Source organism: Numenius arquata, chromosome 2 (genome assembly GCF_964106895.1).
Source record: "Numenius arquata chromosome 2, bNumArq3.hap1.1, whole genome shotgun sequence".
Classification (NCBI taxonomy): Eukaryota; Metazoa; Chordata; class Aves; order Charadriiformes; family Scolopacidae; genus Numenius; species Numenius arquata.
This window is the reverse complement of record NC_133577.1, coordinates 16027095-16055025: the sequence shown is the minus strand read 5'-3', so window position 1 is coordinate 16055025 and position 27931 is coordinate 16027095. Positions and strand designations below refer to the sequence as shown.

The 27931-nt window shown below is 40.6% G+C and overlaps 1 protein-coding gene across 1 annotated transcript; it reads left to right on the top strand.

The window, feature by feature from the left end:
- The first annotated feature begins 49 nt into the window (after window positions 1-49).
- LOC141462470 (plasminogen-like) lies at window positions 50-26342 on the top strand. Its single transcript, XM_074144301.1, has 19 exons — window positions 50-98; window positions 2913-3048; window positions 3692-3798; window positions 8765-8879; window positions 9550-9713; window positions 10231-10360; window positions 10486-10604; window positions 12055-12217; window positions 13079-13209; window positions 14103-14262; window positions 14761-14951; window positions 15837-15985; window positions 16705-16798; window positions 18705-18822; window positions 19866-19940; window positions 20493-20633; window positions 23022-23128; window positions 25010-25155; window positions 26184-26342. Exons 1-19 carry the CDS (start codon window positions 50-52, stop codon window positions 26340-26342), a joined length of 2454 nt encoding a protein of 817 aa, XP_074000402.1.
- Window positions 26343-27931: the final 1589 nt, after the last annotated feature.

Below are 27931 nucleotides of genomic sequence, written 5' to 3'. Positions count from 1 at the left end.
CTTTGCGCACCGACACACACAACTTCCAGCACCCGCCAGCTGGGCCAAAATGGGGATTAGCAAAGCTGCCTTTCTCTTTCTCTTCTTGCTCAGCTCAGGTAAGAGTCCTTTGCCTTCTGCTTGCCTAGGTGAGATGGGGGACAAACGCTTGCAAGCTCCATTTGGTGAAGGTAAGTCCTCAAATCCCTGCATCCCCACTTAACCTGGACGATGATGCATTTGGGGCTTGGCGGGCAGTGAGAGTTGCTGTCGAACAAAGCGAGAGCTGTGGTTGCTCCAGTGTTGCGTTCGTTAGAAACGCCAGAAGAGCAACAGCCTTGGTGTCTGCGTAGGGAACAAATGGGTCCCTGCAAAAATGTCCCATGGACAGAAATGGGGGCACCCTTGGAAAGCAGCCCCAAAGCCTGCTACAAAATCCATAGCAGTCAGTGAGAAGGCTATCTCTGGTTTTATCTCTGCTTTTTTTTTATCTCTGCTAAAGCTTGTTTTACTGCCAACCACTGCTAAGCACAATGATCTTGATTTTCATCACTTATGATAGGAGTTTTAAAGTTTTAAAATGAAATATTTAAAACAAAATTAAAAATGAAAAAGCTCCTTTATGCTCCAGCAATTTCACATTTTTGGTTGTCAAACACAAGAAAATGTTCTCCGTTGTTTTCCTGGGGGCAGTAGATAGAAATTTAATCTTCAGTAAACTAGATCAACTTTTTCAGGAATATGTCTAAAGTTCTTTTTCACAACTCCAAAAGAAGTTAGGTGTTCCACTAACAGTAATGTATGAATGTCAAGCTCATCTACAAATTCTATAAATAAATATTCCACATGTAGTATACACTTCAACCAGATTTCAATCAGATATCATATTGTCTAGTACTTTAACATTGCATATAATTGTATGGCCCTTAAATGACTTTTAAAAAGTGCTGTTAAAAACATGTCAGTACAGTTTGTATGATTTTCGAGGAGCTCACACATTTAATATGACAGAATAACAGGGATGTATCATTGTATGATTGTGCTGGGTTATAAAAGACAGTTATTTTTATTTGCTTATTGTTATCAGCTCTAACTCACTTTTTCCAAAGTGATGGTCCACAAAACGGCCTTAAAACTATTTTTTATTTCTTCTGGATTAGTACTGGTCAAGTCTGGAACGATATATATGTAAAAGGAGAAATTGGTTTGCTCACATATATTTGAATTTTCTGTTCATTTATCGTGTTATGTCTGGGTTTACAAAGACTTGCATTTTTACATCTATTGTATTCTTTTTTAAGTTTACATTTTGCAGTGTTTTTCAGGCAACTAACATCACATTTTCTTTTCTGTTATCTAAGCTTCTGCCAACCTGTGCTGCCTTTTAGCTTATGCATGTCATCCAAAATCTTGTGTGTTCATTCTTAAACCAATTGAAATAAATTGTTTTTTATGGTCACTGAAAAGGAATAGTATCCAAAGTAGAGCTCTTTGGACAAACATATAGTTTTAAGATGAGCCAATAAAGTTTGGAAAGTAATATTTTCCTATTCTGGTCGCTTGCAATTCTGGAACTGTGGCCTCAGTTAGCTTAGGAAAAAGTCCAGGAAAGGAAACACTTGTTTGCTGAGTCCACGAGGAGAAATTGGTAGGCTCTTGGTGCTCCACATAGTCCTACTGTAAGAGAAGAATCAGATATGGGAGGCCTCAGTGTCAGGGATTTCTTAAGACAGGTGGATTTTATAGCATTAAGCCAACTCTGCAAACAGTCAGAGGCAAAGATTGCCCCCAGGCAACTAATCATCTTACTTTCATTAGTGGCCCAAATACCTTTTATGTTATATGAATATGTGTCATGTGGAGGTAGGTGATGACCTATATGTCATCGGAGTTAATTACACTGGAGTGATGTTGTGGTTAATTGAGCCTAATATGGGTGTTTGCATAAAAGAAAGATTCACATTACCTGTGAAAATGTTGTACAAGATTATGAATTTCCTGTATCTGCCAATAATAATCTAGCTCGAAAAGTAAAAAACTTAAACCATATCACTTCTGTAACTTTTCCACCTGACGCTGGATACAGAAATGAACTTTTGTAGAAATTAGTAACAGAAACATAGAATCTTTATAGACATAAAAAGAAAAAAATCCGTTAGATTGGAAACTCCGTTGTGAGCAACAACATTTTGGAGCTGTTAAATGTATTAGCAGGTACATCATAGAGATTTTATGCACAGGTAGCTTTCAGATATAATAATATGAATTGATTAACTAATTTAAAATCTTGAATTAATTTGTTGCAGCAGAGATCCAGCCTGACAGATTCATTAATAAGTCTGCTCAACCTATTACAACAAAAATAATGGTGGCCATTTTAAAAGGCATCTTATGTAAAAGTTGTCTTATGATTGAGGTTTCTTGCTCCAGGGCAAGACAGCTTAGGACAAACAACTACTCAGTGACCATTGAAACTGTAGTGACTGCGCCATTCACATGGGAGGCCATAATCTTACATCCTCACAATTCGTGCTTCTCCAAAACTTTAATATTGGTATCACTTCTCTTCACCTTTCTCTGAGTGGTGGTTTTTTTGGCGCCATTTAGTCCCTTTCCCTGGTCCCTCTCACTCTTGTTTCACAGTTCTTGTTCTCAACCTCAAACCTATACATAACTCCGTTCAGAGCTGCTTCTCTACATCTCCCTTCTGCTGTTTTTTCCTATGGCACGGTCCGGTCATATGGCTGTGATCGTGTCAGGAGACAGAAATTTCCTAAATTTTTTCAGAGTTTATCATGTTTTACCCAGAATTCCACAAAATAAATGGTGCCTTCACCTGTCAATGCTACAAGAAAAATGGGACTCAAAGTCACAGACTTTCTTAACTGCAGAATGCTCGTTTTTAATGTCTCATCCCTTTCCTTCCCTTGTAGTGAAAGGAGATATACTCGATGACTATTTAAGAACAGATGGCATTTGGATACTTACTCGAAATAAACAGTTTTACAGGACAAATAATGAAAAAGAATGTGCAGAGAAATGTGAAGCAGAAAGAAATTTTAATTGCAGGTAATGCCTGTTGAATCTTAAAACTATGTCATTGTGGGTGTCCATCAAAGATATTTTCCTATTGTTGCTCAGAACCGAGATCCCCATGCTGCTGCAGCTCTGCCTACAGCAGTGTCACCTGTGCCTGTACCTTTAGCTTGTGGCTCGTCTCCACCCATAAATTACCATAAGGTCAAGTAAAGGGTGGATTTACAGTGTATTACTCACCCTATAGTAAATGCTCGAGTTCCTGCTCTTACCCAAAATTACATGGAGAATTGCTTACGCCCATTAGCTGGATGTTGCCTTGTTTCACAAAAGAAGGGTGAGATGTTTCTAACTCGTTGCAGGGAAAGGTGCTAACCTGAGTAACTAGGATGCTGTTAATAACATTTTGCCAATGAAGTAACTAGCTTCCCACACAGTAACTTATTCATGTAGTCATATGTCCTGAAAAAGTCAGCCACTTCAGAGCAATAGAAAACATCAGTCTCTTACTCAGTGTCTCAAATACTGACTGCGGTATCGGAAAGATATAAATGGATACAAGACAGTGCTAGTAAATTAATAACTTATAGAAAAAATAATCACAAGTTGAATAATTTGAATTGAATTAATGAGATTGCTTCCTACGTCAATATTGCTTCCTTTTCAATTTCAACAGGGCCTTCTTATTCACCAGGAAAAAGCTACAGTGTTTAACTCTGGCTGAAAATGCCAAAATGACAGTGGCATTCAACAGCACGGATGCGGTTCTTTATGAGAAGAAAAGTATGTATATAGTAAGATGGTACATATTTACACATTAAGCCTGTTTTAACTACATCCTTGTATTCTCTGCTGCAATGCTGGAGCAGACACGGTGGTGACAGTTTCGATGAGGGCCTGCACCCACTATCAACTGGGCTGAAACTGCCATAGAATTTCACATATAGTATCAAGGCTTCTTATATTTGAACTTATACTTCAGTGCTTTAGTCACATATTATTGGGACCAGGCAGATACTCCAAAGAAAAAATCATCCATTTTTCTGCCCTTCAAGTATTTGCAGTTCTCTGCTTCATGGAGATAGCGAAGTTGTACAAATTTTCAAGACTATAAGATTATCTACTTCTATGTACCCACTTATCTAATTTTCTTTGTAATAATTCAGTCAAGAATTATTTGACTGAAATATCATATTGACTTATAATTGTGGGATTTTTTAAATTATAATAAAATGTTCACATTTTGTAAGCTCTTTTGTTTATGCTTAGGCTCAGATAAGTGGCTTGATTTTAAGATTTTTTTTTAATTAATTAATTTGTGCTTTTCTAAGTTTTGAATAGATGCTATATAGCTGGAAAAAGAAATATTTTTTTTAGTTACACTATCTTCATAAGTTTTCTGGGAACATAGATAATACAGTGACAACGCTAACTTCAATAAGTCTTCCGGGAAAAAGAAAGCTCCTATTCCTAGCTGATATATAGAATTAATAGCAAACACTTCTTGTAAGAGCACTTCAGTTTCTTTGAAAAGAGAATTATTTTCAGTGTCTTTACAATTCTGAAGCATTTGAAAGATATACATAAAACTGAAAAGACATGAATAATCATGGTGCAGATCCCTTTTGCCATATGAAAGTTTTAAAGAGAAAGCAGTTGGTGTCCAAATTCCCAGCACATATAAACTGATGCAATTCTGATGAGTTCATTAACTTCTGCTGGAGATCTGGCCCAAACATAACAAAAAAGCTAGAATGTTAACATTTGAAAAGCTGTAATTTAATTCTTCTGCTACTAGAATGGATTATGGGTTGCCAGGTTCACAGTACCGGGTGCGACTCGGTTTGTAACAGCTGTCTTCAGTAAGCACTAGCTTAACCTCTAGCTGATTATCAGCCAGTGACATTTTGTTCTTATGGTGCAATATGTATTCCTTGGTGTCTTCTTTCTATGTTAATGACAAGTAGATTTTCTCACCAGTTTTCCTGAACTTTCCAACTCTAACCATTCTACGATTCTATGATTCTATAACTTGCAGTTTATGTTTAGCTCAAATGAATTATTAAAGCTTTAAAAGCTAGAATTTGAAGTGTACTGCTTGATTCTTGAGTGTTATTATGGACAGATTCCTTCCTGTTTTAAAAGGCAAAATCACTGTTACAGTTGTTTTTATCAAAAGTCTTCAGCTTTATAGTCATGTCTCCCCTGCCCCAGTAACAGCCCTCACAAGACTAAAGCCTATGGAGAGCTCTTCTCCATTTTTATTTTTCACGTGTTCCTCATAGACCATTGATATGTGAGTCACCAGTACAGAAGAATATTGAAGCAGGTTCAACAAAATAATTACCAACATGAATGAAATCTGTAGAAATAATGGGTGTGGCCAATGTCTCAGCATTTTAAATGTGATTTTTTTTTACTGATCAGAATTGATTGGGGTTTTCCTTTGAGGCTAGAACAGCCTAAAGGAAGAGTATATGCGCTGTAAATTCCTCTGCATATGTTGAAAGCGAATAAACACATGCACGAGTCATTAGTTATTAAATTGAAATTAGCCCAAGTGAATAAATAATTCTCCTTGACCCTAATTATATGCTGTCACAGAGGGCCAGACAGACTTAATAACTCAGACTTAAATTGGTACAAATCAAGACGATATCCCTAATTTCATCCAGGCCCCTTTACTTTGCTTGCTGTTGTTCAAGCTTTTCCAAATATCTGAAACATCTGAAGAGACACATCTGATCCTCATGTCAGCAGCAAAAGACTCCACTTTATACCCAGGAGCCTTGGCCTCTCAGGAAAAGGAGGCAGTGCTGCTTGGTTTCTCTTCTTTCTTGTCTGCTTCCTCCAAAACTATTCCCTGGAAGACAGGCCTGGTGCCTCCAGCCTCAGTGTTCATCCCAGTGACCTTCCTGAGCACATTTAATCTAGAAATTTAGTCAGAGCCTTTGGCTTTGCTGCTTGTACCCCCACTGGAGCCACCTTTTCCTGTAGAAAAAAGGCCTCGCTTGGCACCCTCTCACGCATGCTTCAGGATGGATTAGTCTTGTCTACTTTTTAGCCTTAACTGAAACTGTAGGGTGAGATATGGGTCTGCTCCCCTCTCTCTTCATCCTCTTGGATATGGAGCTTTTCTTTTGTGGCCATGACCAGGACTGAAGGAAATGTGACCACACGAGCCCATTGCAGGAGGAGACTCTGTCTGGTTTCTCACACCAAGGGACCAGCTCATCAGCCTGTAGGTGCCTGTCATGGCAGAGAGTACCCCATGAATGGAGGCACTTGTCCGCACGTCAGGTCCAGGACAGAGGCATGGTTACCTGCTGTCCTTCCACAGGGAGAACCTAAGTGTCCCACCTAGGCACGGCGGGCAGCCACCTCTCTTGCCCTCACTGCCATCACTGTGTGGGCTGTCAGAGCAGACGCATTCATCTGCTGCCCTTCTGCAGAGTTACCAGTCCTTTGATGTGACTGCAAGACCTTTGAGCATTTTAAAGTAGAGGCTGGCTTTTTCAGCTCCCACTGCAGACTGAGCAGAAGAAATCAAGTCTCCTTCATATTTAGCATGCACCGATGTCACTGAAAGCTGCAGTCAGGCACTGCCACAGCTCGGATGGTAGGTCATAGATACCAAGTCCCTTCACGTGGAATCTATTTTCTTTTTCCCGATTTTGTCCCTGTGCTAATGGTGGTGGTTCTTTGAAATGACCCAACCCTTATACCTGAGCCTTAAGGCTGCTAGATACTAGCGGGGGAAAAAGCATCTGCCTCACAGACACTTCATTTTCATCTAATGAGCATCATTTGCTCATCATCCAGCATTCTTATGATCTGCAGCCATTTGGAGACTGCCTGTCTCATCTTCATCTCCTGCCGCATTCTGCACTCTCGGAGTCCCACCTTTGACGCCTGGGATACGAGCTGCCTCCCTTGGCTATGCCATTCAGCTCCTCTTCTCCTGTCTGTGGCTACACAACATACTACCTCTGTCCTCTTAGGGAAATGTCTTCACAGGGGTCTGCTTCAGCAGGAAGTGCTTTCAGCTCTAGCAGTCAGAGAATCGGTTCCTTTGTTTTTTTTCAGGTGACAGTGTTACAGTCCCTGCTTTTTCAAAGAGAGGATGTAGAGTCATCTTCCTTCTATTTTTCACTAGCAGAAGTACAGGACTATCTCATTCCTTCCGAAACTCACAGCTACTACTGCCAACATCTTTGTGAAGTCTTTGGATAGTCCAAATGGCAGCATTTTGTATTTGTAATGGCCCCAATTCACCTCTAATCAGAGATATTTCTCAAGAAGCTGTTAAAGTGTATTGTAAAAGTCAGACTCACCTTCCTAGAAGCAATCTAATTATCACAGCCAGTGTCACACAGCCTGAACTTGAATTTGCAGATAAAGACATTTAGTTTCCTTAAGCCTCAGAAAAGTTTTCTGTCCCCACTATGACACCTCAGCACCATGAAATTGCTGCTGTAAAACTCCTTTCTGCTGAGATATGATGAAATTTGTTCTGCTTGGAAAAAGCAATCTCCAGAATATTTCGTGACTCTGCCACTCCCTTAGGTTCATGGTGACTGTACGATCTCATCTATGCCTGATTCACACCTTGGAGTTCATAGCAGCTACTCTGGCATCAGTCTTTGTCAGAGCTCATTTTCCTTGGGATTGGATTGAAAATATCTGTACAAAACATCTACTTTAAAACCAAAAGACTCATCGCTCTGGGAGTGTAAGAGTTTGTCTGGTTGTGCTGTGCCGCCCAATGTTAATGTACTCACATTTTACTGCAACACAGACACTTTGTATGCAGACCATAGTCTGGATTGTCCATAGTTACAAAGGCAACTCCATGAACATATGTCTGGCAGTTACAGTTTTACTTTCCTTATATTAATGTGAAAACCCTGTATGAGGAATCATCTTTTGCTTCCAACCTCCTTGTTAATAGTAGGAATAATCCACAAGGCCCAGATATATAGCTTTTGTGGGCTATGCTCACTACATTATGTTGAGTTATATTTCTTCTCACCCACACCTCCAAAAGCATCTTTTCCTTTGGTTCTAAGTGGCCTCTCAGAACTATGGCTCGGTGGCCATCTGGGATGCTTACCCTCTTGTAGGGTTAATCAAAGTTTTGGTACTTAGTCACAGAAACATTTCTTAAGAACTCAGTTAAAGACTTGTCCTTCTTTACAGAGCATCTTCCCCAGTCAAACTTTAATTTTGTCTTTAATTTGGCTTTTGATCCCATCCCTCTTATGAGAAACACAGACTATCAGTGGTTATAGGCCACTCATGAGCAAACTCATGTATAGGACAGAAAAGTAAAAGAGACTGTGGGGGTAAAACAGAAAGAAGCCATGCTACTAAAAATGCTGTTTAAGAGGGATCAAATACCAAGGCCTAAATTCATGGTGGTCTTCATTTGCCATTTGAACTGGGAAGTCACTTTGTTGTCTACATTCCTGACCCAGCTATACACAGCCTCCCACTGCCTCTCCCCAGGTGTCAGATGTGTCTGGCTTTTTTATTTAGACAGGCTAAAATAATTTATGAGGAACCTGGCAACATCAGGAAGTTCATAAGCAAGGCTTTTGACTAGACATGGTCATGCTGGGACCTGCTACTGGAGTATCAGTGTTGAAGCTGCAGTGATGAGACTTCTGTGCACTCTGGTAGTGATTCTCAGTTTCAAGAAATGCAATGTTGTAACATTATTGAATTAACCAAGCCAATTTCGTTTCAGTTTACCTTCTACAATGTAGAAGAGGGATTGGAAAGGACTACAGAGGAATGGAAGCCAAGACTTGGAGGGGTATTCCATGCCAGAAGTGGGCAGAAAAATCACCCCACAACCCAAAGTATGGCCTTATCTATATTTATCTTAATGTTTTTCTGAATCTCTTCCAAGCTTCCCCAACTTCATGTGTATAAACAACTTTATAGTGCATGTTATCAAAGCCAGGTTATTTATTAAGACAACCTTATCTTCATCTGCCTTGTTACTTTTGACTCTGCTGGCAGAGAACTGCAATGATCTGGGTAAGGAAAGGGTGCATTGTCAGCCAGAGAAGTTGTGTCTAAATGCTGGGCCTCTTAAGAAGATGAAATGCTCTATCAACACATGGTGAAAATTTTGCTGTTGGTGGCAGTGGGACCATAATTTCTCTCTTCCATACGATGTGTGGAAAAAAAAAAAGCAATATAAAATACATTGTAGAGCCACAGGTCAGAGTCAGTTGACTAGATCACCTGGATGCAAGTATTAAAGACAGTAATTGCCCTTTGAGACTGTCATAGTCCTTATAGACTGTAACTCACCGCTGACAACTGGGACCTAGGGAGAAAACTACAAATAATGGTAGTTACAGAATGGTTTTTCAAATTTCATTTATGGGCTACAATGGGGAATCTGTTTCTCTCATTTTTACTGTGAATGAATAGAGCCCACAGATAGCTGAGCAAGTTGGACATTTCCCTTCTGCTTCACTACATTACTGGAATTAAAATAGAATTTTAATACTATTACAGTTATACACCTGAAAAACACCCCAATGCAGGCCTGGATGAAAACTACTGCAGAAATCCTGATGAGGACGAAAATGGACCCTGGTGTTACACAACAGATCCTGCTACCAGATTTGATTACTGTAACATCCCAGAGTGCGAGGGCCAGGTCACGCACACTGCAGAAGGTATATTTACTTTTCAGAGAAGGAGTGTTCGGCTAGGTAATATTATTCCTGGTATTTGTTCTTGCTTTATTATTGCAGATTGATTTCAAATATTAATTTAGATCAAGCTGGAACTTAAGAAGTTCTCAACACAGAGGTTGTTTTCCTAATTGGCTCCAGTTATCAAAGTAATTTTGTAACTATGGAGGAACTGAAATTTTTTAACCATTTGCCGATATTGTCCTACTCTTACCCCTAGCAAGTTATTTAACAAGAGTAGAGATTGACCCAAGTGCTGTGTTACATACAGAACTCCCATCGCTACCAGTATATACAGATACGTGACAAAATCCTCCTCCCAAATTACACATATCCCTGAATCATTATTTGGTTAGGCTGTAATGCATGGTCTTCTGGATTCCATTTATCATTAGCTGGAGCAAACCCCTCTTTTCCTTTGTCTGTAGCCTTCCATGAATAGATCAGGATCAGAACTCATGGGCTGGTGCATACCTTGCTTTGTTTTCATCCTGCCTAGGCCCTACAGGGGAGTGCATGCAGTGTAATGGTGAAGACTACCATGGAGAAGTTTCCAGAACAGAGTCTGGGCTTGAGTGCCAGCGTTGGGATGCCCAAGAGCCTCATATGCATGGATTTACCCTGAAACAGTGAGTCACACTCGGTGCTAAATTCACTCCTGCAGTGTCTAGGAGATCCTGCCTGCAGACAGCCTAATTGCTACAGCCAGCCATAGCTGACTCACAAGCTTCTCTTTCATTTTCAATATGTGCAGCTTTCCACAGAAGGATCTGAAGATGAATTATTGCCGTAATCCTGATGGTGAACTTCGACCGTGGTGTTTCACTACTAGCCCTACCAAACGCTGGGAATATTGCAACATTCCTCGTTGCAGTGAGTTTGATTTCCTGAGATCACTCCATAGGGTAGCTCTTCCCATTAAAATGATGCAGGGAGGGGAAAGACAAGAAATTGTGATTCTGAGTATCCTGAGGCAACCCTTGTGAACCAGGAAAGTGCAGATTAATGAGAAGAATCACTCATTAAATTTCTGTTGCATAAAATCATGTAAGGTCAGTGAGGATACAGGTGTCACAAAACACAATAATGCCAGAGATGTTACGGAAACCCTCATTTGGCTTCAATCACATTACTTTTCAATTTACCAGAGGCAGGGCCTTCAGCTTAGAACAGGTGGTAGTTTTCAGCTGACCTGCTAACTCATGGAGAACACCTAAACTGCTGTGTGGCCATACTGTGATATTGTGCCTGGGTCTGGCCAGCACCATCAGGACTGCCTTTATCTCGGCAAGGGATGAATCCTGAGAAACAGGTTCAGGCCTCGGGAGGAAAACCTGACTTATCAGTGAGCTATCTTAACCCATGGAGCTGAGCACACTAAATCCAGACATTCCCAAAGCACTGAATAACAAGATTAGCATTGCTGTTTGTAGAACTGGACTGCACTTTGAGAAAAACTCTTGTGTTTTTATCTCTAGAGCTTGCTTTGTTATTCATCTGCACTTGCCAGTGCTCTAAGCAGCAGCGTGTGTTTGCTAGATGTAGTTCACCTCAGCATGCTCAATTACAGGTGGAGGAATGACTATTTATAGACTTCTGTATGACAAAGTAAATTGTGAAAGTTACCATAGCATCTCCATTTTGTGCTTAAGATTTAAAGAAAGTTTAAGGAACAGACAAACCTTTTAGAGTTACACTTGTCTCCTCGTGAAATTCCATATACCAAGTATATATAATAGGTATGCACTGTAGATTCATTTTCTCTCTGCCCTCTGGAGTTTATGCGCCTCTGATCATTACTCTTACTTTCTTTGCCGTTCCCCACATGCCAGACCAATCCACATGCCAGACCAATCCTCTTCCTGCCCCACTTTCCCAGTTCACTGACTCCAGCTCTGAAGACTGTTTTGCTTTCTCGCACTATTTCTTCTTAGCCCTCATCCTTATCCTTTCTGCCCTTCCACCCTACCCATGCGTGTTCTACTAATTCGCTCCCTTCATCCCACTTGTTTTTACAAGACTGTACAGGACTACTCACTGCTCTCAGGGGACTGCAGGCACAAAGTCTGGCTTGACCCAGCAAAGTTATTTACTGACTACTGTAAAAGGGCAGACACAGCACATCTGGCAGCTCAACTGCTTGTGAAAATGCACACTTTGGTTTTGCCCCGGCTTCCAACAAATGTCACCTCTGCATGTTCAACATTACAGAAAACAGGGGGCTTTAATAAATTTGAAAGCACTGCCTAGCTGTGGTTTTTTTTTTTTTAATTTAATTTTATTTTATTTTATTTTCCTTTTTCTTTTTTAAATCCTGTTGCAGCTACACACCCACCAGTCTCTGCCCTGGGCTCCCAGTGTCTTTCAGGGAAAGGAGAAGACTACCGAGGCAGGATAGCCATCACCGAATCAGGAAATGCCTGCCAACACTGGAACACACAGTTTCCTCACAGACACGGCTGGATTCCTGGCAGATATCCCTGCAAGTATGCTGAGCCTCGTCATTTTAACAAGTGCCAAAGAACATGGTTATTCCTTATACGTCCAGATGCAGAGGCAGGAGTGGCACAGGTTTTCTCCAGCTATGTTGATAAGCTGTTTTCTCATTTTTTTGTCAGCTCTCATTACTTCTATTCAGATCTTGCTCTTAATTTGCTTCAGCATTCCTTTTTTAACCAGCTACTTTATTCTCAAGTACTTGTCTCACCTGTCTCCTCCACATCCCACTGCAGAGTTATAAGCATTTACTACTTTTATGTCAAAAATCTCCTGGCTGTGTCCAGGCTGTGTGATGCTCCAAGGTCCAAATACTCCAATACATCCTCGTGCTCCAAGGCCAGAGGAGCTGTGTTTGTGGAGGATTGTCAACGGGCAGGGGTAGCTGGGGCTGACCAGGCTTTTAGCTGTGTATTATGATCCTCTGGGTTGTGAAATAGATCCTGCAAGTTTTCCTGGGCATGTGAAACCCTGTCCATCATCACAGGGCAGAGAGCAGCGTGCACCGGTGCTCATATGCATGCACTTGCAGGATCAGCCTGTGACACCCAGCCTCGCCTGTTTCTTACCTTACCCTCAGGTACACCAGAGGCTTGAGTTTTGAAGTCAGCTTTTACTGGCCTCAAAAACAAGAGCAGAAAGTGTAAGCATTGGAAAAGTTCTTCGTATATCATCAGCATTTAGACTATAAATTTGAAGGCTGCTGATTAGTCCCAAAACAGTGATGCACAAGGTAATTTGTCTTCGAAAAGAGTAAATGAGTTGAGTTTTGTATGCAGTAGTTGTTAACAGTCTCGCATGCAACTCTTCTGGATTTCTATGAGAAGTTAAAGCCAGTTTTTCTCTTTCAGGGGCTTAGAGGAAAACTACTGTAGAAACCCTGATGGAGAGAAGAGGCCTTGGTGCTACACCATCAACAGCAGCATTCGGTGGGAATATTGTGCAATTCCCCACTGTGATGGGACAGAACAAGGGACTGCTGGTATGAGTAGTGGTCCGTACTTGAGATAAGGACTTTAAAACAGTGAGAGATTTATTGTTTCTCATTGTGTGTTAAATATTTTTTAGTCACTTTGTCACTGTTGTTAATGCAGTTTTTCTACTTAACATGTTATAAAAGCTGCCAAATATTGGACCTTCAATGGTTAAGGAAGTGCAGTGGAGGATGTAAATCACCAGCTGACCCAACAGAAGAATCACAGGATGAAAGAGGCTTATATTTTTATATCGGTTTTTTTTTTTCCCCAAAAGTGGGAAAGGTCATTTTTAGCAAGTTAACCAAAAAAAAGAAACACAGGTTTAAAGAGATTAAAAAGTGCTAAATAAATGGAAGTCCCATTTTTGGAAAATAGCCAAAAAAGATAAGACAGGGTCTTCCAAAGTAATAAAAATCTCATCTGAAACATCCATTCATTTTAGCACAAAAGTTAGCAAGAAAATCTTAGTGCAATCAAAAGGATAACAGAAGATTAAAGTTTAACATAATGTCCATTTTAGAAATATATCAGGGGCAAAATCACTAGCATCTAACATTTGAGGATTTTTCATATGAGCTTTCTGATCTTTATTTCAAACATGTTCACATATACCAAAATGAAACTGAGGGGTGAACCTTCCAATGAACTGCATCTGATACATGAGGGTATGTTAGGTCCCGGTTGGGTTCTCACAGGGTAATCTGTGAAAGTTTTCTAAATGTCTTTGGAAATGCCCTTCCACTTTTTGTGCTGGCTGCGATGCTCTCACTGGACGCTATTTGTATGAATGAGTCATTTGTTTTTGTCACCCTGTGTGTTTGATGCTTTTTTGTGCCTTCTTACTCAGTAAGAACATAAAATGGTGATGCTAAAGACCAGTTTCTGTTGTTTGCTGCAGATGTGCCTGTGCAGGTTCCCCTGTCAGAGGAGTGCTATCGAGGCAAAGGCCAGAGTTATCGTGGCACAACCTCCATGACTGTATCAGGAAAGAAATGCCAGGCTTGGAACTCCATGTTCCCACACAGGCATGAAAAAACCCCAGACAGGTTCCCAAACGCGTATGTTTATCTCACCTTTTCTTGCTTTATCTGACAATGATCGTTGCTGATTGTATTATTTTTGCACATGTATGCTTTAAAACACTGCCAAGGAATGTATCTATAAAGGAGAATTTTTCCAAGATGTGGATCTTCCTGAATATTTATTGCTAATTCACACATTCACCCAACTGTGTATGCCTATATATATGCACTTAGAAATTAAACTATTGGCACATTGGGCATTTATTTAGCTACTCAGAACATTGACATATTACAGTCAGAATTTAAGCCAGTAGTTTAATTATGTTTCCTTATGCATAAATATATTCATGACTGATGTACATGTGAAATGTAACTCTCCACTCGAATCACAGCCATAAATGTGTTTCCTGGCAATAGTAAAAAATTAATAAATGCATTTATATCTACATAGTACATATCCATGTCTTTTTGGCAAGATATTTCTATGATTACTTTCAGTCTTATGCAGCTTGACTACTGTACTTATGTTTGCAGGGATTTGAGGGACAACTATTGTAGAAACCCAGATGGTGATAACAGCCCATGGTGTTTCACCACTGACCCCAGCGTGACTTGGGAATACTGCAATCTCAAGAGGTGTGATGATCATACACAAGAGCCCGCACCAAATGACCCCCCTGCAAGGGTGGCCCAAAATGTTGGCCTGACTACACCCACCGCATCTGGTAACAGCTGGCTATAAATGTCACCTCCTGTAGAGTCTGGGGGTAAAGGAAAGAGTAACCTATCAAAATGATTCTTGAGTAAGGCTGCAACATAACTCGTTACGTTGCAGCGAGTACTCTTTAGTCAGTCATATCCCGTAGCCTGTATCATTTTATAGGGCATTCTGTAGGCTACCTTTTTCATTTAGGGGAAAAAGAGGAAAACACAAAATTTCCAGTGTTTCATTAGATGTTTCATGATCCCAGTGAATGTTGTTGTCATAGGAATTTTGCTTGTACTGTGCTTTACATTTTCAGGAGGTTGACCTTAGCTTGTTGTGTTGTTGATAGGTAACTAAGTTCTGCAAAATGAAGACCAGGAGAAATGAGTTTTAGCTCTATCCTGGTTCATTGCTTCCTTATTTAATAGTCCATGTTGGTCAAATTGGTGTGACTTTTCTGAATGAAGCATAGAACTTTCCATGGATTATTTACTTTGCAAAGGAAAGTGACAGGACTGTGTAAAAGATGTGTTCCTAAATGGATCTGCGTACCCTTACTCATGTGCAGCAGAAGAAAGTACCTGAAGCAAGGCCCTTGGAAGCAAAAATTGCTCTTTCAGTCTAATGGGCTGCAAACTCTGAAATATGCTTCTCTCATGGAAGGTGCTTACTGATACCAGTTTAGCAATAATCTTGAAGTCTTTTCAGATATTTGCAATATGTTACAGAAAATGTTTAGCCTGAAGTTCCTTGAATTCTTTTCCAATTCAGTTACTCTGTGCATCCAGGAAGAGATCACATCACAGGGTGCATTTTTGTATTTCTTTCTGCTACAGACACTAGAGAGTGTGCAAGTATACAGATTCAGCAGCTAACAATAGTTTCCTTTCCTATTTTTTCACAGACTGCATTAACGGTAATGGTAAAGACTATCGTGGCACAGTAGCAAGAACTGCAAGGGGCAGGACTTGTCAAGAGTGGAGTTCTCAGAAACCTCATAGCCACAAATATTTCACTCCTGTGACTCATCCAAGAGCAGGCCTGGATAAAAATGTAAGCAACTGCTAATGCCATTGGTCTCATTGAACATTGTGTCTGTTCTCCATAACCCCTGAGTACACACTTCATGTTCAGTCTTTATAGACCAGGTTAAGTGTATCTGGAAGTCATTGCCTTGATAGCCCAGACCTATAATAGTGTTAAAGAGGGAAGGATGCATCTTACATTACCTGGGCTGCTGCTGCTCCAAGTGCGGCTGTACACCATGGGGTTGATGCTGACAGGCAAGCAGAACAAAAGAAATCACACAGGGCTTCCCTGACTTCTGCAAACCCCAAAGTGATGCCTTTTGCTGTTTGACACAAACTAAGTAGGCTTCTGGAAAATTCTTGGAGCTGACCTAACTTGCTCTCCCCGATGTTAGGGGAAGAAGCATTAGGCCAACAACAAATGTTTCAGTGAGAAGCACTTAGTCAGACTATGTAAACCTTTGCTTCTCATGATGCCTTATAAAGCACTAGAGCTAGGGTCACTTTTGGTGGATGAAGAAAATAGCAATTTTATTATATTTTTCTAATGTCACCTAATGGTTTTGAGATACAGGAAAGAAAGAATTTTATGATCAGAGGAAACAGAAAGCCTTTAACATCCAGTGGAAAAGTATTTGGGGGAAATAATTCAAAGTTTTTGTTCAACACTTTTTAAAAAACATGCACTTCTTCATACTGTGGCTAACATTTGGACTCTTCATTCTGTTTTTGTAATTATCACAGTATTGCAGGAATCCTGATGGAGATGTAAATGGTGTTTGGTGCTTCACAACAGACCCAGAAAAAAAATGGGAGTACTGTGAAATCCCACGCTGCTGTAATTATCCTTAAAGACTCTTCTCTCCTCCCTTTCTACAACTTATTATGATAGTTACAAAATGTTTTTAATCCAACCATAAAAAAACTGCAGTAGGCAGTAGCTTTAGATCTGAATTTTGGTCTGTATGGAAGATGACACAATCAGGCACCTGTAACAGTCAGCCAAAGTTTAGATAACCTGTAAGATTTCATGGATAGCAATCTGTGTGCTCTTTAACATCAGTGAGGCTAAGCACTCAGAGTTGCTAGCTGAATTTGAAATATCCAGTGAAGCTGTGAAGAGAGGTATTCCTTCCCTGGGCTCCTCAAACACAGGAGAGGATTTTCTTGATGTGCACACTAGCCTTTCCATGCACTTTGTGGCAGGACTAATGTCTCGAACCTGCTCATACCCTTTTCCTGTTAGTGGGGAGCACCAGAAATGACATCCTTTGAAACCCTTTTCATCTTCTGCTGACCTAATTTTTATTCTGATCTGGATGTTAAAATAATTTGTTCCTAGATATTCATTTCCTAGGGAATGAATTTGGTCCTGGATATTTTATGCAGATTTCCTAAATTCTTTTTTCTATTTTGGGATAGTAATCAGTACACTGAGCAGGTGTAGCATTTGCTGAAAAATTTGGCAGTGAAAGAGATTTTACCTTCTGTAGTACCCCAGCAGTAGGCATCAATAAGAGCTGTAATGTGACGCTTGGCACACCTGCCAGTCCTCTCATTTGCTTTGCTCTTCCCTTCCTTGCCTGCATTTTGACAGAATTTTAATTTTTTTTAATACATCTGACAGGGATATGGAAAGTCTATTTCTTCTTCATCTCATGTATTATTTTTACTACAGTAACATCTAGAGGCCAGGTCCCTGGTTGTTGGACAATGTAGCAATACAAAATAGTGAAGAGTGGTCACTCCCTCAGTGGTATGGGATATTCTTCATGCTGGCCCATCTAATCTGTTCCTCTAAGCAGCAATGCATTATGATTGTATGCTTTAATTTTGCCAACCAGACCTAAGAGCTGCATAGGCAAAAAGAATAAGAAATGGCATACAAGCAACACATGCCACAGCTGTAAAAACTTGCTCCCTGGAATTGATGTGGTGGAGCTTCACTTTGAGATCTGATCTCTTTTCAAAACAGCCTTTGAATATAAAATTTTTAAATTAAAGTGTAGGGAAATCTTACAGTCTCTTGCCTTTGATTTTTTTTAGTTGTCTCATACTGGAACTAACAAATTTGACATCCATAGTACCATATGCAGCACCCAAAGTGCCACTTGGGTCCTTACCCAAAAATAAAATAAATTAAAAAAAGTTAAAAAAGAGACATTCGGTTTAATAAGGAAGTAGAGTGAGCAGTGAGAGGGCAAAATGGGAATATTGGAATGAGAAGGGGACAGTGACTCAGATTTATTTATAATCTAGGAATTGGTTTGAAGTGAACCAAAGAGTAGACTGTGATGTGTTGAAGAATTTAGAAATTGTTATTATATTGAATTGGTCTGGGAAATAAACTCTTCCACTTCTTTTAGCTCTCTTTTCCCTTCAACATCCCTAGAGATTTTCTTGGGTGGGGGGAGGGGCAAGATGTTCATTGTGGTTTTATTTATGTTATCTGACCACATTCAAATACTTGACATAGCTGACAATTTTTTCCAGGTAAATTAATATTTTGTTATGTCAAATGTGATACATTAGCCCCAGGCTTAAATGCTCAAGATAATGAAAATGTAAATGGGGTCTAAAGGTTCTGGTTCTTTCCTTAGTTTCAGTTAACCAACATAAAGAGTGAAAGCCTAAGGAAGGTAATAAAAAATGTCTTATTCCTTTCTCTTTTCATCCAGTTCCACTGTGGATGGCATTACAGAACTGCTTTAAAATTCTTCATTGTAGCTTTTCTTATTCTGTAGCTTCTTCTGACCATGACTGTGGAAAAGTCCCAATGAGGAGCGAGCGAGCCTGTGATCAATATAACATGTGTGATGCGTCTCCGGGGTCTTGGCCTTGGCACGTCAGTCTCAGGACAAGGTACTGGTATTCCAGACTGTATCACCATCTGTGAGCACCAGAGTTTCACAAGGAACAGGCGTTAGAAAGAGACTGACAGGAAACAGTGCATATGCTTCTGGAGACTGGTCTTGGCTTCTGTATAAAATGCCTTAGCAAGTAAAAGAAACCTTTTTTTTAAACCATAATGTTCACAAATATCTACTTATTGGGTCATTAACCCCAAACTTCCCACTTTCTCCTAAATCTCTAGAGGGCAAACTTGAACTGCAGACATTAAGTACACCTTCATTTACTGAAATGGGGAAGGAATAATTTCCACTGAGGATATTGACAGTTAATTGCATTCTGCAGTGGGGGATTTAAGCCCAGGAATATAGAAGGTAACTTGCAATGTGTATGAATGGATTTTGATCATCCCTTCTCACCCAGCATCCAATCTGGTTCAAATGTAAATTGTGACCAGTCTAATTGTGTAAGAAGCCACAGGAAGGCCATCATCTCTCAGTATGAAAAAACAATTATGCGTACCATTTCCACAGTCACAGTGAGAGTAGCTGAGCATGAGATGAAGAAATGCTTACAGTAAGGCTAATGAAAATTCCTATAGTATTGTTGACAGTCCCCATAATAAATATTATCCCTAGAAAAGTTAAAAAATCATAGTAAGGTTTCTTTAAAAAACTCGTCCAAAGCAACCCCACAAATCAGAAAAATCTATCCTTTTATTAATTGCTCATGAGTACAAACCCATTGCATCACAAATGAAATTGTTAGGAAAAAGAATTATTTTTATTAAATTCCTGAAAGCAAGAGTGCCCTTTTGCAAAATTTTCACCTGGGTGTCAAATTTCTTTTCATGTCTTTGATGTTCTGGAGCAAATAAAGCTTGTCCTTTGAAAATTTGCATTTGATTTCTCTTGCCATTGACAAACTGTGACTGGTAAAAGGTTTGAATAAGGGGCATATTGCTAGTTTGCGGATATTTCCCATTGTGCACAGCATAGATGGTGAAGAATTGGCTATACATTCTTAAACTAATGTGATTGTCTTCTCTATTCTAGTACCAATGTGCACCATTGTGCTGGCACTCTGATACATCCACAGTGGGTCCTTACCGCAGCTCAGTGCTTGCAAGAGTGAGTATCTGCTGGAACACGTGACAGGCATGTCCTAAGCTGTGTGAGAAAATCAACAGAGGAGCAAGATGCACCCAATAAGGCACTTTCTTTACCTATTATTTCCTGTCTTTCTTGCCAGCAAGCTGATTTTCATCTTCTGCTCCTGTCTCAGTCAAAGAGCAGCAGAGCACAACAGAGGTTACTTCTGTGTTCTGCCCTCTCCTCCACTCCAAAACATGCCAAAAAGAGTGCTAATGATGCGCTGGTGCTAATTGCACTTGGAAAAACTGTGGCTAGCAGATAACCTTAGGGCTTTAGGAGTTGTGAACACTGCAAGAAGGTGCCACATTATTTAGAGCCGACGGGATTTTTCACCATCAAAAAAATCAAACTGTTAAAAAAGCTACATTTTCCTTCTCCCCAAGAATAAATGTGGGAATCTATTGTCAGAAGCAGCAGCCTGACCATCTTGTTAATTGCAGTTCTCCAAGGAAATCACTGAGTTTTGTAAGAGTGATATTCCTGATTACAAATATGGATGTATAACCTTGCTGTTGTCATTTCTTCCAGGTCAACAGAGCCTTCTTCCTACAGGGTATTTCTTGGGATACAGAATCTCAATGCAGCAGAGCCATCCCTGCAAATCCAAAGTGTTCAGAAAGTATTAAAGGAACCAAGTGGAGCAGACATTGCTTTGCTGAAGTTGAACAGGTACCATTTCAGTTCAAGTTTTATACCCCTAACACCTGTACTCTGAAGTCATGAGTTACCTTAACCTGGAGTTAGCTCTCAGTGGTGGTCGTAGGATGGTATGGGAGAGTGTGAGAGTCCCTTTGAATGTTAGCATAGGCATCGGTACAAGGGTAAACTCTGAGCATCTCTCCTGCTGAATGCCCACACTGGCAGAAGCCATGTGAGCTTCGTACACAGTTTAGGAAGGGCAAGAACCAGTTAGGATGGGAGGCACTGCCACCCACTAAGTGGCAGCTCCACTGGAGCAGGGAGGGTGGAGCCAAACCAAAGCGAAGTTGTGTCTGGAGGATCTGCTTGGAGGCTTTTCTTGCTCAGCCCTGAGGGTTGTGAGCTCCAACTGTGGTTTTGGCCAGAAGGCACCACAGCTTCTGCATGGAGCAAGCAGAAGGGTCTGGTTTCCCTGGCAGTGCTCCAGCACAGGCCACATCCTTGTTTCATGGGCTGCAGACTTGGCCAACAACTCAGTAAAACCAGATCCTGCTTGTAATACAGTGAAAAATCCTGTGCATAACTGTAATCGCCTGAAGCCATCTTTTGTGTCTTGCTTAGATGTCTGAGCAGTCTGCTCTGAAATGTGTGCAGTTGTTTCAATGTTATTTGTTCCTTTTGGAATGATTCTGAAACTTTCCTACTTATTCATTGTTTCCCCTCTTGTTCTTACACTCACCACACATGAATTTAAGATCATCGAAAGATCATGTTTAACCTGAGAGGACATTTCTTTTGAAAAATTCACCATATAGCTTTAAAGAACTTAGAACAATTTCACTTAAATTTCAACTCCAGTTCTCTGGTGCTTGATTAATCAAAATCCCAATGACTTCAGGTGAGTAGAAGGAACTCATGCTCCACCAGTTTTACTCTTGCTACTGCTTGTAACTGTCATTCAATTCCTCTTTCATTGGGTGCTCTATGTATATTTGCACTGTAGACACTTGCATGCTATAGCACTGTAGTCAGTTTTGCATCAGTAGCAAGACGAGTTGACACCTATAAACCTTTTGGCACACAAGGAACTGGCCTTCAAACAGGATTGCAACGAACACTGGGTTGACAGTGGCACCTTCTCAGAGGCCTCTGATATCTGGGTAGGTAAATGAACAGGAAAGCAGGAAACAAGACCTCAGAAGATATACCAGAATGGGGATGATATGACATTGAAATGGAAGTATAAAGTTCCAGACAGCACACATCTGCTCAGGAGCATGGTACATAATTCACCTGGGACTAGACTTCTACTGAAACCAATGGTCCTCCTCAATAGATCAGCCCTCCTTTGGGATAATTTTGATCAAGATCTTCACAGACCTGCATCAGTTCTCTGACAAGTCTTGTCTATTGCCACAAAATGCAGGTATAGGAGTAGCAACAAATCTGGGCCTGAAAAGAGATTATGAGGTTCATTTTACCCTGACCAAAAGTCTGGAGTTATTCAGATCCTTTTACTCTCTTTCACAATCAGAACTAACCTTCACAGAGCAGGTTCTTGAGAGTGATAGATCTCATTTAACAGCTTCTTTAGATGTACTTTCACAGTACTGACACTGTTTCCACTTGTCTGACTCCCAGGGCAATATACCTTCCAGAAGCCACCTCATCTTTTCACATCTACATCTGAAAGTCAGGAAGGGATCAGACAGTCCAAAGTAAAGACCTCCCTGTGCAATGTTTTCATCTTCTGCAGAACTGCTTCCCAGGACATTGTCAACTCCATATCAAGCTTTATTCCAGTGCTGAAGCCTCCAGGCACGATGTTGTGATGAGGAAGAGTTTTGTTTTGGTATTTACTTTTTTGAGGTGCTAGGCTTAGTAATGTATGAGATATTGCATGATGTCACCCGCAGTTATATCACCCGTGTAACCAGAGGAGAAAAGAGTTTTCTGCAACTTCAGCTATATCTGCTTATTTACTCATTCATCCATCCTTCCCTCCTCCTGTGAAGTCCCTGAAAATGTCCACGACCTCTGTAGCAGGAAGGACCTGAGAGAAGTCAGGCTCACACTAGCTCCAAGGGTTGCTAGGGGCTCGGCTTGGGCTTCTGCATGTTCCTGTACACACTGCAGGGGTAACCAAAAATCAGCATTCTAGCACTATGCTGCAAACACATTCACACTGTGACTGTGCCCACAAACATATCCCAGAGACTTTTAGTTGCTGTAAGTAACGTCTTTTTTCTCTAAGTGATTAGGCACCATCTTACAACCATCTGTAGAGTTTTAAGGCACCATCAGCTTCTCTGCCCTTCCTTACGCCATTTCCATGCAGAGCCTTCTGGGTATGAAGACTGAACAAACTGATGGTAATTTTTCTAAGCATCTTTTAATTATTCTTTGTTTATTTTCCAGTCCTGTAACAATTACTGACCATGTAAAACCAGTTTGTTTGCCTGAGACCAGTCTGATGGTAGAAAGAAACACAGTATGTTTTCTAACTGCCTGGGGAAAAACAAGAGGTAATGCATATTCGGTGCAATTGAAAACCTAGGCAGGTTTTCAAATCCTATCCCAAAATATGTGCACTCATGGGACCTGAAAAACATATTTTACTTAAGATTTACCTAAGTCATAGGCCACAGGGCAACATTATTCTTCTTATTTCTTTCTCTTAGAGCTTGATTTTTCTCCCTCATTACTCACACAAACTGAATTCATTGAACAAGAGAAAAGAGAGAGAAGAATTAGACTTAAGACTTTACCACCTTTTATCTCTGTCTCTTTTGGTCTTTCTTCAGCTTAGGTATACACTTTATTTGAACAAATAAGGACAATACTCAAATAACGCCCTTGCCTTTGATTTTGATCTTCAAATATAAATTTAGCATCTAAATGAAGCTTGCACTTGCCTTCCTGTAGTCTAAACATGACTGTCTGCATAGTCTTCTGCAAGGACCTACGTTCACTCCAGACTGATAGGATATATGGGCAAGCACCAGCCTTAAGACCTTGTATGTGAGACAAGATGGCATCCCAGGAACCATGACACCATTGAGCCAGAACTTGCTCAGATCAAGCTACCTTTGGGGCACGGGCAAAATGAGTTCAAGCTTAATGTCAGTAAACCCCTTACCTGAATTTTGTTCACAATCTAGTGTTAAAAACTGACCTATGTGGTCTCCTGCTGCCAAACTCTCACTCCACCTATGATGAGGGTTGAGAATGCCCAGCCCTCTCTGATTCCCTTTTGCTGCACCAGGAGGCAATTCCTCATCCCCACGGCTTCCAGTAGTGATACTGGCATCTGCCCTCGCTCAGTCCCGGCTACCATGTACACACTTTTGGCCTTGCTGAGCTACAGGCAGGGATCCCCTTCCCACCCCATTTGTACCTTTTTTGCACACAGCACCTTATTAATGCTCTGCCTGTAAAATAAGGCTAATGGATTCTTCTTTGTGTGCAGATCCACAGATTTTAAAAAAAGTAATAGTAGTATGAACAGAACATGTCCATGTCTCTGAGTTTCACTGTAAAAACCTTTCACATAGACTGTAGTACCTTTTTCCCCTTCTTGTGTCATTTAGCTACAAAATTGGTGCTATGAAAGTAACACTTAAGGATAATCACCCTACTATTAGTGTAACTCATCAGCATTATCAAGAAACACTTTTCTCCTGCATAGACAGTATTTACTGGCTTACCTCACACCTTTTTTCCCTTTCTTACCCTGCCTTTTTTTGTTTTTAGTTGAGCTTGCCACACGGTGGCAGCTGCTTCCTACGTTCTAGTGATCACAGCCACAATAGAAATGGTACAGGTGAGATTTCTTTCAGAAGTGCATTAGGATGGAAAAATCAACAGGCCGTTGTTGCATTTAGGCTGCGGGAAAGAGGGTCCTGCCGTGTCATGCAACTAGTTCATGAAATCGGCAGGGGAGGGGGAGCAGAGCCAGAGCCCTGCATCTAAATAAATGGTGTTTGGGGAAAATTCAACCTTGGCTTCAGAGAAATTCTCCTTATCTAGAAAACACTATCTTTAGGCTTGAAAGAGTTAAAAAAATGTAAAGTATATCCAGGCTAACTTTTTTCCCCATAAACAAGCCATTGCTACTGCACCATAATAAAAGCCTATAAACTGATAAAGGCTCAAAATACTAAGCATCTGTTTTCATTTGTTTTGTAACAATTTGCAAAGAATAACCTCTACTTGTTGAGGGTAGGTATGATGCAAGTACAAAGAAGTTGAAAGATTTACTAAGGTCCTTCTCAGAGGGGTCCTTCTCAGAGACTCAGAGACTATAGTAGAGCTGGGGATAGATTCCAGTCCTTTCATTACTGAGGCTTCACCGGAGCACAATGCCCAGGCTACTGTTTATTGTTATTTCTTGGTTGTTCATAAAGGTACTAATACAGACAACAGACTAAAAGATGTTGAATTCCCCTTGCTTGAAAACAGAATATGTAATCGTCCTGAATTTCTGAACGGAAGTGTCAAAAATCATGAATTTTGTGGTGGATTTACTTTTGGAAGCATAGGTAACTGCGAGGTAAGAATAATCTAGCTTTGAGCGTAAACAGGTCAAATAACAATTTGTACTTTCAAGGTTGAGAAATAGCTTCAGCAATTCAAGGCTTCTGCATGAAGCATAAGAACTGAAGTATACATAGCTTTTTTCACTTCACTCACACAGTCAACCAGAATAGCAGGGAAAAGGCATAGGATAATTTCCCCTCCCTTCCAGAACTGCATGCTGACGTATCCTACTCACAGTAGCCTAGTGTTGTGAATACCCCGTCCCACCTGAAATAAAGCCTGTGATATACTGCCCGGGCTTTCCTTCGTTCCTAGAGACAGAGGGGAAACTAATGACTGTTTCTGGCGCAGCCTGGAGTTGTATCACATCTTTATATAATCCCTTGATTAAATAAAGCTTGAAGTGTTTCCAGTTTTCTAATTTTCCCAAGTATGTGAAAAGAGTTTTTAAATGTGGGTTTCTTAATGGAGGGGATCATGTTGAGAGCTTTTCAATAAAAAAACTGGTAACTACTTGGTGACAGAGTCAGAAAGCAAATGCTGGTCTGTCTAAGTAAGTGTTCAAGACTGCCTGTGCAATGTTGTCTTTGATAATGTAGACAGTGCATTCATTGACAGACACGCAAATCACTGAACATAGGTATTCATCTCCTGCCATGCCTGGATTTTAAGAAACAACATTATAACAGTTATATTCATTTTGTCTAGGATCAAGTAGGTCAGAGGATGTGGAAAACTGAAAAACTTCCTTTTTTTGTGTAATTGGCTTCACAGTAATCTGTGGATGTTCCCACATCCACGATTGGTAGTTGGGTCTCTCTTCTTTAGACCAGAGCCTGGATCTTGGAAACAACTCCCCTCGCTATTTTTTTACTCCAGCAGGTCTAATAAAACACTCTTCCTCTCTCTATAGCCCTTGCCTCAGTCATATTTTGAGGCCTTCAGAGTTACCACAATATTATTCCTGCCATATTTTGCTGTTTGCATGCCTAGTATCTCCATCACTAAAGGAGTCATCTTATTCTCTTTTCTCCTCCCTAGGCTGAAGTTGGAGGACCTCTGGTCTGCCAAGATAAGGACAGATTTGTCCAATATGGAGTCACCTCTTGGGGACTGGACTGTACCCAGCCATCAAAGCCTGTTTTTGTCCGAATTCCTACTTTTGTGTCTTGGATCAAGAATGCAATGGTTGCCCACTGAATCTGGATGCAGGCTAGCTTTTCTGGACAGCAGTCCCTGTGTCAGAAACAGCATTTCAAATATGGTTTTAAAATTGCAATAATTCGTAAGAATCTTAAATAAATATCATTACTGGCTGAGCATAAGGAGTTATTGCAAAGCAATAGCCAAGTTGACCAATTATTACTGTCTGTCAGTGTGTCTGTGTTGTGCCTGGGTAACCAGTCAACCATGTTGCATTTGGCAGCAGCTGTAAGGTTCCTACTTCACCCCTCTCTTTTGAGACATGCTCCAACTGATGAAAGCTGCTTCCTCTTTGTTCAGACAACTGCTTTTCTCCTCTGTAGATCCAAGCAGCTGGTCTGTCTCTGTGTACAAGGTCTTCCCTATGCAAGAAACTTTATCCCAAATCAGGTCTGTCCCTGTCCCCATCACTGGCATCTGCTCCCCTTTCTATTGCTGCGCCAGGAGTAAGAAGATAGCAACCAAACCCAGCCGCTGCCTTGGGTAAGAGAAGGCCAAGCTGGACTGTGCCTGCGCTGCCAGGAACTGGATGAAGGCCTGGTGGAGTTGCTTCTTCTTGGGGCTAATTCCCCCCACTCTTACAACCCAAGCAGAGCTTTGTGCTGCACTATGCGATCATCTCACTTTCCTAGGTTAGATATTTGCATGGAAAAATCAACTATCCACTCCGGCAGGCAAAGCGATGAGTTGAATGGCATATGGTAGGGTTAACCTTTGTGACACACTTGCACAGAAATCCTGCTCCTACCTGTGACACTGACAGTTCAACTCTGAGATAGAGTTCTGGAATTAAAATAAACCGTTCTTTCAGTTCATTTCTGGAAGAGGCAAGGATGTCTCAGAGGGCTGGACAAGTGAAGCTGGGTGCCAGGGTGCCGGTGCTTGCCTTATCAGGCTTGGCAGCTCGTGCTCCTGTGCACTCTGCAGCAAAGAGGTGGAGAAAGAAAGGGCACCCCCAAGTTGTTCAAGCCTCCCAGAGACAAGGAACCTGGCCTGGTTGCCACCCAGAGCAGTGGAAAAGGACTGCTATTGAAGATGTCAGGAAATGTTGGGTTAGAGAAAGACTCTTCAAGCAGTACTGCAGTGACCAAAGGAAATTGCTTAGTGGGACATGTTGCAGAAGCATCAGAAATCAACAGAAACCCACCTGTCCCATTGAGTTGAAGTTAGTTACCAAAGCTAGTTCCAGCTTTTTCAGCTGTTCCAGTTTTCTATATATCACTAAAAACATATCACTTCCAAAAAGTGTATGTGTTGACCTAATAGCAGAAGAAATGTACACGTTCTATGGACCTGCAATCTGAACAAGGATTTCTGTATTCTTTTAGTCTTCCAGTTGTATGCCAGATTTAAAGTATATTATAAATCTCTATCTAGTATTTAGGTACTTTATTATTGCTATAAAGAACTCTACAGAGATTAGGCTCTATAAACCCATTTGGGGATTTTAAAAAAAGGTGGAGTTAAAAAAACCAAACTTTCAGACTCTCTATTCATTCCTTGATATTCTCTATCAATTCTTTATGATTTCCATTATGACCCACCCATCAATTTCCTTTGCTCATCATGATACAGTTTGACTAACT

Bases quoted from the DNA above. Each gene is read 5' to 3' on its own strand.
- LOC141462470 (XM_074144301.1), top strand. From the start codon at position 50: ATGGGGATTAGCAAAGCTGCCTTTCTCTTTCTCTTCTTGCTCAGCTCA. The intron at 10,361-10,485 runs GTGAGTCACACT...CAATATGTGCAG, and splicing joins CATGGATTTACCCTGAAACA to CTTTCCACAGAAGGATCTGA. The intron at 14,263-14,760 runs GTATGTTTATCT...TTATGTTTGCAG, and splicing joins CCAGACAGGTTCCCAAACGC to GGATTTGAGGGACAACTATT.